Raw genomic sequence first — 19,912 nt, forward strand, 5'->3', positions numbered from 1 at the left:
ACAATGATGCGTTAGCTGTGTGTATAGCAAAGGGAGGAGAAAAATACATTGTGGGGGGTGAAAGCAGGGAAACCTTGCAGTGCTTCAGGATGCCGGGGGCGGGGGAGCTCTTGCCTTGTATGGTATGTGAGGCTGGAAGTACACAGGTATCCTATTTGTGTGGTTGTCCCTTCTTTGTCACTGGGCAAAACCTCTGCACTACATGAAAGTGCTGTGTTCATGGAGCACTGAACAGTTGTCTCCTCCTCTCCTGTTTACAGGGTGGATCACTTGTACACATTTTTCGTTCAGTGGTCACCGGAAATATATGGGAAAGATGCCAAAGAGCAAGGTTTTGTTGTGGTAGAAAAGGAGGAGCTTGACATGATAGACAACTTCTTCAGTGAGCCCACTACTAAAAGCTGGGAGGTGAGTGCTTTCTGCGTTTACATGAAGCTTGTATGTATCAAATGTGCATCCTCGGTTAAGAGTCTCAACACTTGCTCTTTTAATTGTTTTTATGGTGTTTCTTTATAACGCCTGCTGCTTCATATAGAAGTCTCCTCAGGGCTTGTATCTGCCTCACAAATAATCCTTCAGCCTCCCTTCTTCTCTCCCTAGAAAGAGCAGACAAACAACTGGGAGCTCTCTGGTGTGCAACCAGCAGAAGTTATGTAAATATTTTGGTTACGTGATGTTAGCGTTTTGCAAAACTATATAGGTGTATGTCATCAGCGTTGCTAAATTTGTATTGTATTTATATGCTACAAATAAAATCTCCAAAATGTGTATGTACATGTAAGCTCCAACACAGACTCCTGTATGCTGGTTGAAATGGATTGGTATGTGGTGATGTGCCAGACTCTTGCTTCTCAGGTGTATGCAGCAATACTGTTCAAATATTGGTTGTAAGGTGGATGAGTTTTATCCTTGGGCTTTGTCTTTTTCATATGGGGACTTTTGCAATCTATATTAACTACTTGACATGGCTGTGTTTGTTACCTGTCTGCCTCTTGTGCATACAAAGCCTAGTTTCTAAGGGAAATAAGCTCATTTTTAATGATATTTCTGAACGCTGAAGCATTTGCTGTGCTAAGGATACAGGATAAATTAAAAAGCAGATAAATCCCTAAATGGGAAATATCTTGATGGTGATTTAAAAAGTGATCTGATTATTTGTCTTGAACATAAATTTATTTTTAAAATTCTACTGCCCTCTTTTTTTTTTTCTTTTTTTAAGCATTTCCATCTTCAAAGTGTGTTGTCCTGTTCAAAAGCGAAGCTTGGGAGTGGGGCTTGTCATTTGAAATGTAGCATCACCTCTAATCCCAAACAGCTTTTATTTTTACAGTTTTGTAGTTTCTTAACATTGGTGCTTTGTGAGCTGCAAGATAGAAAAAAGAGTATTCATTCCTTGTTTTGCTCAGAGCTGAGTACAGTCATATATTGCACTAGATTTCACTGTTCAGTTGGTATTTGCATGTCATTTTCATGAAATGAAAATGAAGGAGGAGGGCCACTGATCGGAAGAATAGAGGTGGGAGAAATCTGGCCACACTGGGAGCTTGTGTCTCACTGTTTTATTTAAATAGGTATTGGGAAAAGAATTAGCTGGAAACTGCTTCTAAAGGTGTGTCTCTTTTATTTGTAATATATTCAGGCTCTACAAATTTAAAGTAGGTCTGCCAGGAAGTCTCTATTGAAAGTCCAAATTTGGGCATGATTACTGTGAAAGTTTCACTCTCCCTTGTGGGGAAACAGAAAGTGTGATTGTAGAGAAGCATATAAACAGTTTTATCACATCTCGCCACAGGGAGTAGCTGTATGTCATGCTTGTGGGCAGGAGCTCTTGCCACTAGAGCAGGGAAGTGTAGTGGATACTGCAAAATAAACTGGTAGATGATGAAAGGGAAACAAATGCCTTTGAATATTCGAATTCTTTACTGTGCCAGACCGGACCAGGAGGAACCTTTTGTGGAGGTATGTTGAACTGTGTCCCTGTTTGAACAGCATGGATCTGATACAGCACTTCTGTCCTAGTAAAAAAAAATGTGCTCCCTACTCAGATGAATTTTAACGGAGTATTTCCACCCCAGGTAGCTTGCTTTCTCAGTCCCATAAAATCTTTAAAAGATTTTGTAGATCTAGTTTCTGTAGTGGTTGATACTTTTCATCTGTTTCTACTTTTGCACAGTCTGTAAGTATCTGATCCTGCAGATCCCTTTTCTTGCAGTTGTTGGCTCTGAACTTCATTCAGATGTGCGCTTCAGTTATAGACTGAACAGGTATCTATGCAGTGAAGAGGGAGGCCTGTCTGTCTTTGGAGTCGGTTTGCAATGTACAGCTGCATTAACATTTTCTGTGGTTGTCTATGTCTGTGATTTTGGTCGCATTTTGCTACGGATATCTATTGCTGATTGATCTACTGTGATACTTTAGCCCCCCTCCTGGGGGGAGGCTATTCCTAGAAAACAGTCTTCAAAAGAGGAGTTAGGTACTTCTGATTTAGGATGAAAAAGGTGTTCATTTAAAAAAAAAAAAAAAAAAAGTAAAATAATGGCCTGGGAGATGAGGAGAGAAGGAAAACCATTCAGGAGGTAGAAAAAGAACAAGGATAAAAGCAGAAAGACCATTTTCCTTTAACAGTTTGTTAGTTTTTTAAAAATTGATCTTAATTTGCAGTGCAAACCTTCCCTGAAATTGGCCATATGAAAAACTTTTCCAGCACAGGATTCTCTCCAGTCTCAGAAGACCCAGGACTAGATCCCACTGAACCTTGGCTGGAGGGGCAGGATGCAGCTGTACAGCTTTTCCAGTATCACTGACAGGAATGCCTGTACTGCCTGGGTGTGCAGGGGCATGTACAACATCAGTTCTGCAGGCTTCATTTTGCCCTGTGGTCCTGCCCTCTTTTCCTAACCCTGTTGTGTGTGTTGGAGTGCCAGTGCCCAGGTGCCCTGCTTGGGGCGGCTGCCCTGGGCTCAGCTCTGGGTGGCTGCAGGTCAATGCTGGCTGGACATGAGCGTGGGCAGCGGACACGTTGCTCGCATCCCACTGGAGATGCTAGGTGTGACTGATGGTATTAGGGCTTTGTCCTCCCCACAGTGAACTCCTGGTCTTCATGAAAAGCTGCTCCTGTGCTTTGTGGGGTGGTTAAATCTGCACTTGGAGTCAGTCCAGTCCATTCGCTTTCTCGCCTGTGGGCCAGGTGTGTGTAGGACCTCCAGGCACTTCTTGGCAATTGTGTCGACTGTTGACAGCTTCTGCAAGTTCAAGCAGTGATCATGAAGGAGTTATGCATGGAGGAGTTATGCAAAACTTTATCCATGTGTAACGTGAAAGTCGTTTGGAAGCCATATTTGCAGGGAGGTGTGTGGCAGCGGCACAGCGTGGTCTGCAGCCACATCTGGAGGTTCCTGATCCAAGATAAGACCTCTGTGGTGATACGCTTATGGAAGGAAGGCGGTTTAAGGTTTCCCATTTATTTTGTAGTTAGGCCCCCTTGCTTCCCTTTTGTTCCTCATCAGGCCCATCTCTGAGCTCTAGCTGTTGCTTCCTGTTCGCCATGGTGGCACCAAACCCCAGCTAAAGCCCCGCTGCAGACACAGTGTGCCTCATCTCACCTCCCACTGCTGTGTGGAGCTGAGGCTCCTGTCACTTGCTGAGCACCCAGAGCAGCACTGAAGGGTTAGCAGCTTTCCAGCTGTGCCAGATGATGCTCTCTGCCAGCCAGGAGGTTGAGAACCCCAGCAGGAGCTTGTCAGGAGCCAGGACGCCCGGACTGCTGCTGCCGAGGGTTGAGGCAGTGTCCTCCCCTCTGCGGTGAGCTCCAGGCACCATGGGTGCTGCCAGCCTTGGGAGCTCCTGCCCTGTGCCACATTTGGGCTCCTGTTTGCTGCATGTGCCCTGTGGAGTTCAGAGTTTGTGCCCTGTCTCTCTCAGCACCTTGTAGGCTGTTGAGTCCTTTTATAGACAAGCGTTAAGTGTAAGGACTCTCATTCTCATTTTGTTTCCAGCTTTTTGGGAAAAGGTAGTATGACTTACCTGTAGTTGCTGGAGAGAGGTCTGTGCTTCATTTTATAATTCAAACCTGATGTCAGAAATATGGACTCACCTTTTAAAATACTACAGTGTGCTCTCTATAAAGTCTTAAGCAAAGGAATAAATAGAAGTCTCCAAAGAGCTGTTTGATCATTTTCAAGAATAATCAAAGAATGTATTTTATAAAGACCTTGACTCTCTGAGTATTTTCAAGAACTTATGTAATCTGGATGCTCAAAATCTTACTTAGTGCATTTCCTACAAGACAGAACTTCAAAATACCTGTTCAAGTTGACTAACATTTTTACTTCTTTGCTATATTAATTCTGTTTCAGTTTGTATACACAAACCCATGTCTGAGTCAGTAAAGAAAACCAGGAAAAAGCTGTTGTTTTAATAAAAAGTGAATTTTTAAACTTTTTCATATTCTCATGCATTAGCACCTGAGAAAACAATTAATGTACTCAACTAGCTGCATGAGAGAAAACAAAGAAGCTTCTGTGTCCTCCTCTAAATTTAGATTCCCACAAGACATCTAGTTCAGAGGCATGTAGTGTGCCTCAGAAGAAGTAGGTGCACTTTAGCCTTCTGACTTGGGACCAAGTATGTCTCACTGACCACATGATTTCACCTGGTTACCTCAATGTTTATTAATCACAAAGAACTCTACAGCCATGGGAGGTCACCAGGGCGTGAAGAAATTCTGGCTGTGCTGTCTCAAAGACACTTTGCCAGTTCAGATTGTCCCCATTTGGATAAGGCTGCCTGTGCTATAACCGTCCCATACAGTGGTTTTGCTCCATGCAGTGTGACAGCTGAGGGGAGTAGTTTTAAATTAATTTGCTTCAGCAGATGATTGACTGTATAAGAGCTGTGCTTTAGGTTGAACACTTGTTCTCTTGCCTCAGATCATTACTGTAGAAGAAGCAAAACGACGAAAGAGCGTCTGCAGTTACTATGAAGATGATGATGATGATGCTTTGCCTGTCTTAAAGCATCACAGCGCTCTCCTGGAGAATATGCACATAGAGCAGGTATGGTTAGACAAACCTCAAGCTTCCTTGTTAGCTGTGGTGCTGTCTCTGCTGAGTGTGGGACATTCTGCCTTCTGGAGGCAATGTCAATGCTTTTTAAGAGTTTGGAGTTAGTGTGTTGGAGTGTCCTTGTGCAAGGTCCTGTTTGCTGCAGCACTGGCTCACCTAGAAAGCTTATTTTTATGTTTTGCAACTCTGGTGTTTGAGTTGTGATATTGAGGACTGGCAAGTCTTTCAGTGCTCAGAGAGGGGGTGCCAGTTTTGAAATCCTTTCACAGGCGATGTGAATGCAGACAGTTGGGTTCTAAGTACAAGGCCACATGCACGTGTGGAGATGTCAAGCTGCTGGCATCAGCTGCTCCCTTGACAGCCATTTTTTGGCTCAGAATTCCCTGCAGAAAGGGAATAGTCTGGGGCACCATCTGTGACCCAACCTGTTGAATATGTAACTGTTTTCCCCCTGTTCTTTACCCAGCTTGCCCGGCGCTTGCCCGCACGAGTGCAGGGATATCCCTGGCGGCTTGCATACAGTACACTGGAGCACGGGACTAGCCTGAAGACTCTGTACCGTAAATCGGCATCTCTTGACAGTCCTGTTCTCCTTGTCATCAAGGATATGGACAACCAGGTAAGGAGTCCTTGTTCTGCAGGGGTTGGACTGAAAGGGCAACATTATAAAAAGTGATCATTATGAAGTGCTGGTCCTACCATGAAGTGACATCATACCAAAATAAGACATAGGTGTTTTCTTTCATGTTTTCTACTGCTTAAGCTAAACTTACAGGCAGGAAAGTACATCAGCACTAATAGAAATACTCCCCCCCCCCCCCCCCCCCCCAGCTTCATAATCGCTATAGTGCCCATGGAAGTATCTTCCTTAAGTTTCTCAGTTAATGAGCTGTCACAAATCATGCCTCTGTGGAAGTCTGGTACTTCAGTAGCTCCTATAGTCGGCATTCCTGTTGCCATTGTTGCCATCTGGCTTTTAACTTGCAGGATACAAAAGATTTGCGGGAGTACTTGCTCATCTGATGTACTTTACTAGTTGGTTCTTCTAACATGAAACACCAGCTCAGTTGTTCTTTAGAAAGTGTTTTGAAATGTCTGGGGTTTTTTCTCTTGAATTTTGCACTGTCCTCAAAAGTAGTTTAATCATTTTATTCTGACAGATATTTGGAGCATATGCTACACATCCCTTCAGGTTTAGTGACCATTACTATGGCACTGGTGAAACATTCCTCTACACATTCAGTCCAAATTTCAAGGTAAGTGGGTGTTCACTTTCTCAAATAAGATTTTTGGGTTCCACTTCTGAAACATTTATGAGATTTTTATGAAGACAGCGTATTTGAGTTTAGAAGATGTGCTGGCTGTTGATGAGTGCAGTTCATTCATTGCTTCAATGCAATACTTCAAGCAAAATTGGCTGTAATTATCTGAAGTGCCAAGAGGACAGTCTGTGAGGGTGAGGGGAGGGTTTTAAGTGGATTGAAGGGGGAAACGAGGAGTAAGGTGTGGACTGTTAAAGACTCACCTTGGAAGGCAGTGATATCAAGAATAGGGTATAATTTCACACATGCTTAGGATCACAGTGACAACAAACCAGAGATGAGTTCTGTTGAAATACCCCTTAATGTTCATGGCTTATACATTTTTCAGTATTGAACACATTGTTCCTTTTTAACTGAATGTCTGTTGATATAGAGATGCAAGCAGGATTTTAAAAATGATTAGGGTGCCTTGTTCATAGTTTTAAATATGCATTGTTCCTTTATTTCTACCCATTACCTCTTCCCCCTTCAAAAAAAAATAAAACCACACAAAAAATACCTGTTGAGAGTCAGTCCCCAGCAGTTTTAGAGTACAAGAATCCTCACAGTCCAATATATTTGGGGTTTTTTTCCGCTCCTCAGGTATTCAAATGGAGCGGAGAGAACACCTACTTCATCAATGGAGACACCAGCTCTCTGGAGCTCGGAGGTGGAGGGTGAGTGAGTGTCTGGTTTTCAAATCATGTAGCTAACTTTTTTTTTAAATGAGAATATGAACAATGCTAGTTGCAAGAATAACTTATCAGTAAAATGGCTGAACTTACTTTTAGTAAACTGTTTAGGGCAGATACCTCAGCAATTTGATTTCTGTTATAGACCCAGAGCAATTTCTATCGCTTAAAGAGAGTGACCGATGTTAGGCAAGTCAGGTTTGTTGGGTTTTTTTAACTAGGGAAAACCCAGATGTTTTGGGTAGATACATGTCTCATTGCTGAAGAGGTTGCCACTGGAGGATAATCTCTAATGGCAGTTTTGCCATCAGCTTTTAAGGGTTCTCAGATGGTCCTTATTAAACTGTCATCGCTCTGTTGATACACAGAGCAAGGATACAAACAGTGCTTAATCAGGTCCTAAGTTTCAAAGGTCAGTGGGTATCAAATCAAGGGCTAAGGCTGTACAACTAACTAAAGCTGACCGCAGACTGCACCACAGGACACCTGGGCATGGTTTGCATCACGAGTGTATAAACACCCCTCCTCCTCCTGACGTCTGTGTTGGCGCCAGCCACAGCTGGTGGTGTGAACAGCCGAGCGGCACGGGGGCCGCGGGCGCACACTCAGTCCTGCACACTGCCCCACTCGCTGGTGCAAACAAAAGCGAGGGGACTGCTCCACGAGCTTCTTGGCAAGCGCTTTGTCAGGATTGAGCTCTTCACATGTCATCTAAGAGGTCCTCAGAATTACCTAGATTCCTCCATATCGCTGCTCCTGGCTGTTTCTACAGCTTCCAGTATTTTTACTATTATGTGTAACCTGAAATATGTTGTGTATTTCCTTTTTAGTGGCCGGTTTGGCTTATGGTTAGATGCAGATTTGTATCACGGGCGAAGCAACTCCTGCAGCACCTTCAATAATGACATCTTATCTAAGAAAGAAGATTTCATAATACAAGATGTAGAAGTATGGACATTTGAATGAAATACTGACTGCCTTAAGGACTGGATCCATTAGGCACTTAAAGGCTAACTAGAAGGTGCAGGCTGCCTCACAATGTTACACGCTTTTTCCTCAAGTTTGTACCAGAGCATGACTACGCAAAAAAAATCCCAACCAACCAACCCAAAAAAAAACCAGAGCTGGTTTTGAGAGGCAGTAAGAGACAGAACAGTAAGAAATCAGTCTGAAGTGTTTTTTACTTGCTCCTCCAACACTTCTCCACTGAAGATACAATGCATATGAAAACATTCATGGTGTATAAATTGAAAATTTTTTCTGTAACTGTGAAAAAGATCCTGTGGGAAAGCTATAACTATCTAGTACATTCCATGTGTATTTATGTTCAACGTACAAATGCGAACCAAAAATAAAAGGTTACTTTACCAAAATCCACAGCATACTGTTTGCCATGGAAAAGAATCGGAAATAGGTGTACACAGCACTTAAGGGAACATGTTTTTAAAATCGTTTTATTTATTGTTACTGTATAGCAGATTTTTTTTGTAAATGTATTAGCTATGAGTTTTTTCTTTTTAATGTTTCAAATCTCAATTTGATAAATAATAACTGTTCGGGTAGGTTTCTTATGCATTGGTGTTTATTCTGGATCAATTTATTTGATTTCTGAAGTTAATTTTTATATTTTTATTTTGTAAATGAGATTTGGTTTTCATTTTACCCTAATTAGAGGGTTTGTTTTCTGCCAGAAACACTTGAGTGCATAATTCTGTTTTGGTTTTCTCTGAGATGAGGGAGAAGGTGGATAGGGCTTCTTATTAACTCTGCTGCCACATTCCTGTTAATAGATTATTATTTTGGCAGTGCATGGAGACTCTGGGCAAACTGCCACCTGGTATAGACTTTTATCAGCTCTGTTGCAGTCAACAGAATTGGGACAGCATGCTCTGAGCATCTGCCCTAGTATTATTTGACTGTTTACGAAGGACATTTCTAAGAGAGGATTGTTTTTCTGTATCACCACCAACTGATTCAAAATAAGCCACCCACTGTGCTTTTATGAGCATTTCTCTACAAATTGAAGAATTTGTTAAGGAGAAAATGCAATTGAGATTTAGAGAAGAATGCTATTTCCCTAACAGGCCAGGTCATGTTAGTGTAATACTTGTTTCTTAGTAATTATATATATGATTTCCTTCCCAAAAAAGACTTGAAGCAACAGGCTGGTTTCGGACTTGACAGGCAACTAAATATTCTTCTTTGTTTTTCGTGAAATAATCAGATACTTTCCCTCCTTCCCCCACAATGCCGAAGAGAAAAGAGTGTATGTTACAAAATGGAAGTTTCAGTAAATAAGGAGAGTGTGACACAGGACTGGCAATCGTCACTGTTTGCTGAGGAATTCTGCTTTCCCATTAAGCTGTGGTTTTGTTTACACAATCCAGGCCTGACCCAACATTAGGATGCTGTCCTGCCCTTAGACTTGAACGTGTCATTGTCCTGAGAAAGGCAGGTTTTAGAAACGGTACTGTTCTTCCATGCATTAAAACAGTACAGTCTAATTTTGGAACATGAGAAACTGAGTAACACAATTCAATTTAGTTACTGCTCTTCCCTTTTTTTTTTTTTTAAGCTCTTGAAAAAGCCAAGTGTTTTCCTTTCAAAAGCATTACTAAATCTTAATCCCGCACAAAAATTTCACCGTCTAAAACCAGTGCTATATACAGTAAGCCTGTAACACGCTGCACGTGAGCTTTTCACACTTCCCTTCTATGTGGTCTACTACAGCCATAAATAATGTTCTTATTGGTAATGCTGTAAAATATTTTGGAAGTCGCTAACAGCATAATGCTTTGAAGATACCAGGAATATCTAATACTGTTTGCTCTTTTAAATGGTGGCAGACCACTTAATAGTTTAAAAAAAAAAAAACAACCAAAACCAGCCAAGTTCAACATTTTACATACATTTCACTATTGCTGCCTTCAACTTACTCCATTATATTATCCTTGTCAGAGCATATCTAAACGCTGTGGTCTATATTCAAAACAGTGTTGTTCAATCAAAATTCTGTGACCCTTGAAACTATGAATATTGAATATATGTAATGCAGTGCTATCACAATATTTTCAATAAAGGAATTTATGCATTCAGAAACTTGTTACAGATGTGTTCTATTCACAAACTGTAGTACATTTTAAAGATTAAAAGATGCAGCTTAAGTTACAGGTTATGCTGACAAATACCTATGTCTCCCCTCAAAATGATAATTCTAGCAATATTGTATTTTAGAAACATGGATAAGGAGATGGGAGTTTTGGGGGTTGATTTTTTTTTGGTTGTTTTTTGGTGTGGTATTCTATCTCCTAAAATAGAGCTGTATTTTGAGTTTTCTCAAAGACAGGCTGTGAAAAAGGGCTAAGAAATGCCAGTAAACAGTTAAAACAGTTGACCTAGTAGTTCTCATTGCTTCTCTCAGCTGTAGTGAATGACATCGTATTCCCTCATTTTTTTTGACCAACCTGTTCCCAGAAGTCAAAAGTCCATGTATATCATTTTTGTATACACCCTTTTTATATTGCTAGTGTTCATGTGTTTTTCTTTCTGTCCAAGCAAGACAAAGGCACGCAATGCCTTAAAAGTGTGTAGTTCTTGGCTTCTGTTGGGTTTATGGTATACAGAGGTGGCATTAAGGAAAAAAAAAACCTACATGTGAAATGGAACAAGTATGCTATTGGTGAACCTTGCTTTGAGTGAAATGGCGGTAAGGATTTTCTTAATGTAAAGTAAGAGGAAAAATTACAGTCGCTAGTAATTTTTCTCTCAGAGGGAGAACAAAAGTTTGTTGTTGCAACATGAAGCATAGGTACTTTAGTGGTGCTTGGATAAAGATTTTTGATTCAAGACAGTGTTGAAATGCTTATTCACAGTAAGGCTTGTAAGTACCCAGCTAGTGCGGATGTTTGATTTGGTGCCGGTTTCAGTGCAGTTTTGCACTGGATGTTTTGTACAAAGCTGGCTTTAGGGCAAAGTAAAACCCAGTTACTTTCAGAATAATCCTCATGTGTAAACTTTCAAGATTTCACTTGCCTGTTTGTAGCAGAGCAAAGGAGCAGGTTAGCTCATTGCAAAGGGTTTGCCTCGCGCTCTGCAAGTCAGCAGATGTGGGCAAATGAGCTGCTTCAGGCGGAATGGCTGTGTCCTATTTGTACAAGCACAGCTTGCTTTGAAAGACATACTTTTTTGAAAAATCTCATTCTAAATTTTGCAGCTCATTACCTCTTTAAGCACTGTGGCCTGTCGTCTGTGGGACGAGTACTTGGTGCCATTTGGGCCGCAGGAAGAACATAAACATTGCGATTCTGTGGCCAGGGATGCTGCAGCTCTGCAACTCCAGTCTAATGAACAGTGTGATTTAAAATACAAATTACTAAGAGAATATCTTTAGAAACTGAAGGTTAGGTACCACTTTAACATAAGGTATGTTAGCTTTGGAAGCAGTCGATACAATAAAGGTGGTGAAACACTGGAACAGGTTGCCCAGAAAGGTGGTAGCTGCCCTGTCCCTGGAAACAATTCAAGGCCGACTCTGAGCAACCTGATCTAGTTGAAGATGTCCCTGCTCGCTGCAGGGGCGTTGGACTGGCTGACCTGTAAAGGTCCCTTCTGACCCAAACTGTCCGGTGATTCTGTGATTTGAATGAGCTCAGAATGCATTCACTTAATTTTATTCCCAGTTTGTACCTTTTTTTATGGATGGTTCCGAGCTGTAGCTCGGGGTGCGGCTACACCTTTGCTTCAACACCCCCAGGAAATTTCACCTGCTGAGAAGAGCCGGGCCCTGTCAGGGGCGGATGTCGGGCTACTGACGTTCCAGCAGGAGCCGTGTGAGACTTCATTAACAAAAGGGGGTTTGTGTCGGAGTTCGTCCCTTGCCCCGCAGAGGAGGTGGAGGCCACGCCACCGCCTGCAAGACCCGCGTCCGCACTGCTTTACGCGCCCGGCCCCGCCCCGCCGGGCTGTGTGGGGGCGGCACTCCGGCGGCCCGCGTGCGCCCCCTGGCGGCACAGGGGCGGGGCGTGACGCGGGGGCGCGTGGCCCGTCCCCTCCCTGCCAATTGGTGATGGCGGCGGGCGCGTGAGGGCGCCGCCCCGCCCCCGCTGCCAGGCGCCGGCAGGGGGCGCGCACGGGTCGGGCGGCGGCCGGAGGGGAGGCGGCGGCGGCCATGGCGGGGGAGGAGGCGGCGGCTGCTGCGGCCGCCGCTGCCGAGGGGAGAGGAGCCGGGAACGGCGGCGGCTACGACGGCAAGTGCGTGTTCTGCAGGATCGCCCGCCGGGAGGAGCCGGGCACGGCGCTGCTCCCCTGCGAGGTGGGTGAGGGGCGGCGGTGGCCTCCCCCGGTGTCCCGGCGCGGTGTCCCGCCGGCGGAGCTCCCGCCCTTCGCCGCCGGCTCCCCCGCAGGTGCGGGTCCGGCCAGCTCCACGCTGGCAACGGAGGCGCTTCTCCTGGCCCGGGCGGCTGGTGGTGGTTCGCTGCCGGTGTTTAAGGAAGAGGCGAATTGTATCTGTCGCTGTGCCGGCGTGGGAGCTGCTGGGCGGGCCCCGGTGCCCGAGCGGCTCGGCCTCGCGGGCTGCCGAGAGGGCAGGGCTCGGGGGAGCAGGGAAGAGCGGCGGGGGGGTTAATCTGAGAATGAAAGGTCAAACCCTGGAGCCGGGCGTGTGTCGGCCGCCTGGTGCCAGCCCTCCGTCCCGGTAAGGCGGTGCCTGGGCTGCCGGGTCGCCGGGGGGGTCGATCTGAGAGGCTTGGCGAGCTTGGGTAGTCTTGAGGGCCCTCAGCTCTTTCACGGAGGTAGGAGCGAAACACCGATCAGAAGGGAAATACCTTGCCGGCCTTAAATGTTGACACAACGGCTAGAAACTTTAAAGCTGACGCCGAGGAATCCTGACTGCAGAAGGGCAGCTGAGGACACAAATCGTGCTTTCAAGTCTTTCTGTAGGCTGGCCCCAAAAATCTTGAGATTTTTGCTAGTTACTTCAAATATGACATTAAGTATCATATTGATATGGAGAAGGTAGACTTTGTCTCCTACTCTTTACCAGTATCCTCATCCTAATCAATTTAACTCATTTGCATCCTTTTTTAGTATGAAGACCTAGTTTGCTTTAGAGATATCAGACCTAACGCTCCCCACCACTATCTGGTGGTGCCGGTGGAGCACATGGGAAACTGCAAAACGCTGAAGACAGAACACATACCTGTAGGTAAGGCTCTAAGTGTGCATTTAACCGTCAAGTAAATCACACCTCTGAGCACCATTTGGTTGAGGATGTAAACATGGAAATAGATGGTATGAGTGAGTGTAGGCAGGGACTTACCCTTCCTGGGAACTTCCACATGCTGTTCTAGAATAGCACACTTTTTTGTGCAGTTCTAGAAAAGCATTGCACCAGTGCATGAAATCTGTTTTGTTTGCATGGAGTATAGCTGCCTTTGCACTTTGTTGGAACTGCAGCTTTACTTTTAAAGAGTATGTGCTGCTTCCTTGTGTTTTCTTAGATGAATATGCAGTTTTAATTATATGAGAAGTTATAGAAGAATTTTATTAAATGTATATTTTAAAATAAGTGCTACATTATTTTTCAGGAAAAAAGCGAGTGAGAAGAAAGAGGGAAATGGTGTTCCAATAAACGTCAATAATTCTTGAAAAAAAAAAATTCTAAAATATTGAATTTATTGTTGATAGGCTTTTTTGTTTTTTCCCTCAAGAAACCATTGTCCTGGAATTTGTTTCAGAAGAAATGCCTAGCTAAGTGTGTTGAGTAACAGAAGAAGCTACAGCCATGCATGCATGAATAGATTCCACCTTTGGGAAATTTACAGGTGATGCAAGAAAAGAGTTGTAGTTGTGTGTTATACGTCTTGCATCACTGTGTTTCTCTTCTAAACATAGGGTAGTTTTTTCCAGAAACAACTTCTATATGTGTTTGGCTTCAAGACAATTCCTTAGCCTTGAGTTTTAGTATTAGGGTTGCTTCTTTTCTCAGTGATACAGTAATGAAACTTGTCCTAGTAATAAGTAGGACTCACAATTTTAGTTTATTTTGATTTAAATTTGTGTACCATCTCTGAAGCTTCCTAACTTATGCCAGGCTGCACAGGACCTGGAGATGAAAGTCCTGTAGCTGTGTAGAGATATAACACTGAAATTAGTGTAAACGTCATCATTCTGACCAATCAGTATTTGTTGGTTTTTTTTTAAGGATGTGGTGATACCACAGCTTTGGCCAGAGTTCTTGGAATAATACCACACTTGAAAGCATCATTAGTGTGGAAATTGGTAGCAGTGGTAATTTCCATATCAATTGTTGCACAACACTTTCTTGACAATCTGATTATGAGTAGTTAACAGTATTTATATTTTGAAAAACCCATGTTTGTGATCTCAGTGTAATTACTTTATTGAAGTTAATATTCTGAAGAATATCTTTTAAATTACTTGATGACGTATGATGTGTAAAATATTCCTTAAATGTTAAATGAAATCTATTTGTTTTTAATAGTGAAGAGAATGATGGAAGTTGGAAAAGCTGTTCTCCAGAAAAATAATTTTAGTGACTTGAGTAATATAAGGTATGTAATGGAAACCTTCTGTGTTTACTGAGTATGTTTTTTACTTTTCAGAATGCTATTTTAGAGATGGTGGTAACAACTGCAGTATGATTTATTGAAGAAAATGGGTCTGCATTTGCTTATCCCATGACTTTTGAAGTAGAATGTGCTGGCATTGAATATAAATTCTTTTTTTCTGATTAATTTCCAGCACAGATTGTGTTCCAACTCTGAGTTTCTTTCTTGGCCACATATTGGGGTAGGGAGGGCACTTCAAACAACTTCTCTAAAAGGCTTTTCTTTAATTATGTGATGAAAATATGCTCTAAATCCTAGATTCCAGAAGAGAGGTAAACTTTGTCCTATTTAAGCAGGGCACTGCATTGTGTTTCAGTCATAGCTGCATTCAGCTGATTTCAGTGCTGCACCCTTCAGTTTAAGCCAGTGCCATTGATAGCTGAAGTAAATTGTAACATCATTTAAATAGTGTAGAGTACAGGGAGCTGGGCCTTCATGATTAAAATACATAGAAACTACATTCATCTAGTGTCAGTTGGCTTTCCAGCTGAAAACTAGATGTGCTACATTTAAGATACATTTTATTTTTTAAACCCTCCTTTTTAACAAAATGTGTCTTAAATACAGAGATGTGAAGGAGGTTCGCTGAACCTCTGATGTTGAAAACGTTCCCTGAGAGCATAATGAAGGGGCGTATTTTTGTTCCTGCCTTTATGTACAAGGAAAATGCAATGAGTTAAGTTGTTAATTCAGTTGATCATGTTAAATAACTTGTGATGTTCCACTTCCTCCTGAATTAACATCACCAGTAATTTTCACTTGTTTTCCTTTTCTGAAGAATGGGTTTTCACTGGCCTCCGTTCTGCTCAATATCCCACTTGCATCTTCACGTCCTGGCCCCAGCCAGTCAGCTAGGATTCTTATCCAGACTCGTTTACAGAATCAATTCCTACTGGTTTATCACGGTAAGTGTAATGCAGATGAGTTTTTTGGTAGGTTTTTAATTGCAAGCTGAAAGTGTGATGTCTTTCTAATGTTTTAACTATGTCCAAAAATTCTTTAAGCGATTATTTTTGTCATTACTGTCATTATTAATTATGTATATTTTGCATTAACTGAGAAAATATAATGGTAAAAGCCTTAATGTTTATGCTTATTAAAGGGAATGGAGTGCCATTAACATTAGCAGCAAAGAATACAGTAGTTCTGGATCTAATGTGTAGCTTAGGTTAATGTGATGTGTTTCTGAGGACACTTTGTAAGGATTTGTCCTTTAATTTAAAAGGATATATTCAAATGTGATGGACTGTATTGTACATACCCTGGTTCATCCAATTTGGGTGGAAAACATGTCCACCTGATGATTGCTTGTATCATTTCACATGTTTTTTTCCATCCTGTCATTTTTAGACTAAAACAAACGTCTGCTTTACAAAAACGTTGTTTGTACTGATTTATGTCAGTAGAGATAAGCAATCAGACTGAACTGGCACTGACTAAATCACTCTTTGAAAATCCCTCGAGGACTAAAGCTTACTCTCGCTGCTTTGACGCAGCAAAGAGCCTATCCTTGCAATGTAGCCACAGCATCCTGGTGTCCTTGTGCAGCCCCAAAACAAAGATGCTGAAAAAGGTCTGTCTCATCTAAAGAATATAGACAGCCTCTTACTCAAACAGAAAAAAACTCGTCTCCTTCACAGTGGTGCCTTGCTGGAGATCTCACGTAGCTTGAAAAAAGCAGATGTGTCTCTGCTGTATTGCAGAGCTTCACACAGATACTTGGCCCTCATATAAGTATAGCCATGTAGTTTTACTGCTTGCTATCTTGGATTAGCTCAGGGAGATCTGTACCAAGTTTGGTTATCCAATAGGAATGCACTTCAAAAGATAGTTTGCCCTGTTGTCAAGTTGGAAATTGTTCTTGAGTTGCTTTTGGGTTTGTTTGGCTTTTAAATTATAATGGATCGAATGTGATACTTGTTTAAGAATGCAAAACAAGATTCAGGTAATTTCGTTTTCAGCTGCTCCATGCCTCGTCTAGCTTTATTTGCAAAGAAACTGCAAGAGATATTTAACTCCTGTTAAGTTGTTCTGACCCTAAGTAGCTGATTGCATTTTCACTGTGTGTATTTAAAACGTGCCAAACTTAAGCTTTTCACCTTTTAACGTGGTTCTTTTGGAGATCTTAATAAAACTTCAAGCACTAGTTCAAACTAAAATATTGTTGTGGGACTGGCAAAAAAAAAGCTGAGAGTAAACAGATTTGTTTCAGACGTGCCCATGTTAGTCTCCATGTGCCCAGTTTGGCCTGCTAGAACAGCACTGGCAGGCTGCCTTCTGCCCCGAGTGAGCCCTCCTGAGGGCTCTGTGGGCTGGTGCTGTTACACATATGAAGCACAGCTGTCCCAGTTACGTGCTAGATGCATAAGTAGCCATATGATGAGAAAAGTATGTATGAGCATAGTGACGTAGCCAAAGAAGGGATATGTATCTCGTGATGAGAACCAGACGTGTGAATGCGCTCTGTCCCTCAGCAACCTACGTGGCTGCTGTGCAGCTGGTTGGGTGATGAGAGGCCACTACACACCATTCTGGAGGAACTCCCAAAGAGTTCCAGGTCTCGACAGCTTGGTTGTTCTGAGCACTGCTGCCTTCTGAGGTCTGTAAAACCACACTGCTTTATCTGCTATTTATTTGCTCAGACATCCTCTGACTTTTGTAGGTTCTGTTTCCTTTTCTGATCACCTAATGGGAATTTGATGGAAATGGTGGAAAGGAGTCTGCTGTTTAAAGCAATCATTGTATTCTGCTTCTGTTGTATGCTTTGTAAAAATGAAAAGCAAATGCTCTGTCAGTGTCACTATTTTTAAAATGGAATTTTCAGTAAACTGAAGGTCCACAGGTCCACAGTGTACTTAGTGCATTGCTTTTTCTCTTTCATAGGCTGAACAACTGATTGAGCGACTGCAAACTGAAAATGCTGCCAGCTGAAAGCACTCTTAGCCTTGTGTCACTAGCCGGTTTGTTCTTTGTCTTTGAACTCTGATTTAAGGTTGTACAGTTCAATGTTGCCAATAATATACCAGGATAAAAAAAGCTTTAGTTCCTTATGAGGAAATACACACAGAATCTGTAGCTGCCAACCTAATTCTCCCATTTGGATACTTGAGTCTGTATGCTTCTCTGACAATAAGGTGAGGTGTTTTAATTGTAATTTAGTTAATTTAATATTTGTGTGTATATATATAGATAACACATATGTACACGTGCAGAGAACTTTTCCTAGTAAAAGGCAGGGTAGAGCAGCAGAATGTATTGCAACTAAGGCAACAAGTTAATACTAACAACATATATATGGTACCATACCATACCAAGGGAGTATTTACTGCAGAATCAAGCTTTTATTTCAAAGATGTATTGTTCTGGCATTGCAATTAACATTTAAAACATTTAAATTTCCATCTGTATTTGTATGGTATGTTACTTAAGCCTAGTTATTATTAGGTACATTGCTGAAAGTACACTACTAACTGTCTGGTGTTAAGCTACTTTAATATACTGCTTGTCTTATTTGCATGACTGTGACATAGTAAACGTTAATACAGTAGGTGCCTCTCGTGGTTTAGGCCCTGCTGGGACTCGAGACCACGCTGCCGCTGCCCCTCCCCCACCCTCCAACCGGAGCAGGGCAGGGAGTGAAATACAAACCCCGGGGTTGAGATAAGGAAAGTTTTAATACAACCGTGTAACAACAACAAACCGAACAATAACAACAATGAACAGAACAAGAGGTATACCGCACGGATACAGCAGTGAGGGGACCGAACCGCACAAAGGCCATCTCTGGTCTTTCCCTGCTCCTTCCTGCGCTTGGGCGTCTGGACCTGTCAGCATGGTATTGAATAACCCAGCTAGAGCTCCCTCCCCACTGCTGGGGAAACTTAACCCTATCCTAGCTGAACCAGGACAGTGCCCAAGATGTGATAATGCTGTATAACATAGAATATAGTTTAAATGTGTAAGTGGCTGTATGTTGGACTTAAAGATTGTTTGCCTCTTATGTGCACAATATCTTAAATTATTGTATGTTTACAAAAAATATGAAGAGTTCTGAGGAATTGATTTAATATACTGTGCTTCTGCATGATGGTAGAAAAAAAATCTAAATTTTTAGATGGTTCTGATATTGTTCTCAGTGCAAGGCTTTTGAAGATCACTAATGCCTTGGCTAAATTTGATTTCTAAATGAAGTCATAAGCGAAACAGGTCTTTGGTGCAGTGAGTATGTGGCAGGCTTGTGTAATAGCAATCTGATTTGAATTTGGGATAGCAGGGACTTGGCCCAAAATTGGAACGTTGTGTTGCTTAAGGAACCTGCTGAATGTTTGCCTTTGCTGTACGACTCTAATCAGTAATGCTAGTGCTCTCTTTCTCAATACCATATTAAGGCAGTTTGAATGTTTGGAAAGTTAAAACTCCAGAAAAGACAGAGTGGATTTTCTTTGTTCACAGAGTGTATCCCTTGGTGCCTAACTAAACAAGTGTCCTTGGCTGATGCATTTAGATGCAGCTGAGGTGACGATGGTCTGTTGCACCTGCAAGCTTCCCTAAATGTAATCTTTTTGGTGTTTCCCACTGATCCAGCACTTGTTGCCTTAGTGGTACAGTGTATTCTAATATCCTTACAGTAAACTATATGTAATACTTCAGAAGGTTCACATCCTTCTGAAGAACATCTTCTGCCCAGAAGAGTTTACACCTCTCTCTTCTTTACGACCTTGTTTCTAATATCTTGTTATTCTTATTAGTGGGCACTCACGTATCATTTGCAGCCCTTTAGGGTAATTTGTAACACTAGGTAGGAGGAGTGTGAATTAAAGCCACTGAACTTTAACTACTTCTGTGCAATAGATCTGTCTCCTAACTTTGTGAAATACCTGAACATTAAGATATTTCAAGAGCTAATACTGTGTATGTGTTCTGATTTGTAGTTAATTTATGTAACTGTACTTAACTGTGACATGTAATTTTAAAGTACCAACATGAACTGTTGCTAAAAAGGATTAATAAACAGAATAAATGCTAATTTTGCAATGATCTTCCAGTGCAATGGAATAGTTGCGGGGGGGGAGGGGGGGTGTTGACCCTGGATAGCCCTTTGCTTGCTCTTCACCCCTGACCTCAGAGGGATGGGAGAGCAAATAGGAATAGGAGAAATGAGAAATCTCATGGGTCGAGATAAAGACAGTTTAATAAATGAAGGAAAGAGGAAGAAAAAAACCAAGGTG

General features: G+C 42.2%; 2 protein-coding genes across 12 annotated transcripts in view; both read left to right on the plus strand.

Moving 5' to 3' along the window:
- Positions 1-10,155, plus strand: part of NCOA7 (nuclear receptor coactivator 7) — a 104,357-nt gene extending 94,202 nt beyond the window's left edge. For 8 of the 9 annotated variants that reach the window (XM_074862432.1, XM_074862431.1, XM_074862434.1 and 5 more), the window contains 6 exons: positions 261-408; positions 4,929-5,054; positions 5,530-5,682; positions 6,224-6,319; positions 6,968-7,041; positions 7,887-10,155. In XM_074862432.1, the coding sequence (XP_074718533.1) occupies positions 261-408; positions 4,929-5,054; positions 5,530-5,682; positions 6,224-6,319; positions 6,968-7,041; positions 7,887-8,022 (733 nt within the window). In that variant the 3' untranslated portion in view covers positions 8,023-10,155. Of the gene's footprint in view, positions 1-260; positions 409-494; positions 1,960-4,928; positions 5,055-5,529; positions 5,683-6,223; positions 6,320-6,967; positions 7,042-7,886 lie in introns of those variants that run through there. The other variant, XM_074862440.1, reaches the window with a different exon arrangement.
- A 2,032-nt stretch (positions 10,156-12,187) lies between these two features.
- Positions 12,188-19,721, plus strand: HINT3 (histidine triad nucleotide binding protein 3). 3 transcript variants are annotated; one of them, XR_012628139.1, is made up of 6 exons: positions 12,188-12,367; positions 13,141-13,258; positions 14,558-14,627; positions 15,463-15,589; positions 17,568-17,818; positions 18,251-19,721. XR_012628139.1 is itself a non-coding variant. In XM_074862445.1 (6 exons), exons 1-5 carry the CDS (start codon positions 12,224-12,226, stop codon positions 17,613-17,615), a joined length of 507 nt encoding a protein of 168 aa, XP_074718546.1. In that variant the 5' UTR covers positions 12,188-12,223; the 3' UTR covers positions 17,616-17,644; positions 18,251-19,721. The 3 variants fall into 3 exon arrangements, 2 of the variants coding, with proteins under 2 accessions (XP_074718546.1, XP_074718545.1); XM_074862445.1 differs by having other exon boundaries at positions 17,568-17,644; XM_074862444.1 differs by having other exon boundaries at positions 17,568-19,721.
- Positions 19,722-19,912: the final 191 nt, after the last annotated feature.

The sequence above is a fragment of the Strix uralensis genome, chromosome 3 (assembly GCF_047716275.1).
Source record: "Strix uralensis isolate ZFMK-TIS-50842 chromosome 3, bStrUra1, whole genome shotgun sequence".
Lineage (NCBI taxonomy): Eukaryota > Metazoa > Chordata > Aves > Strigiformes > Strigidae > Strix > Strix uralensis.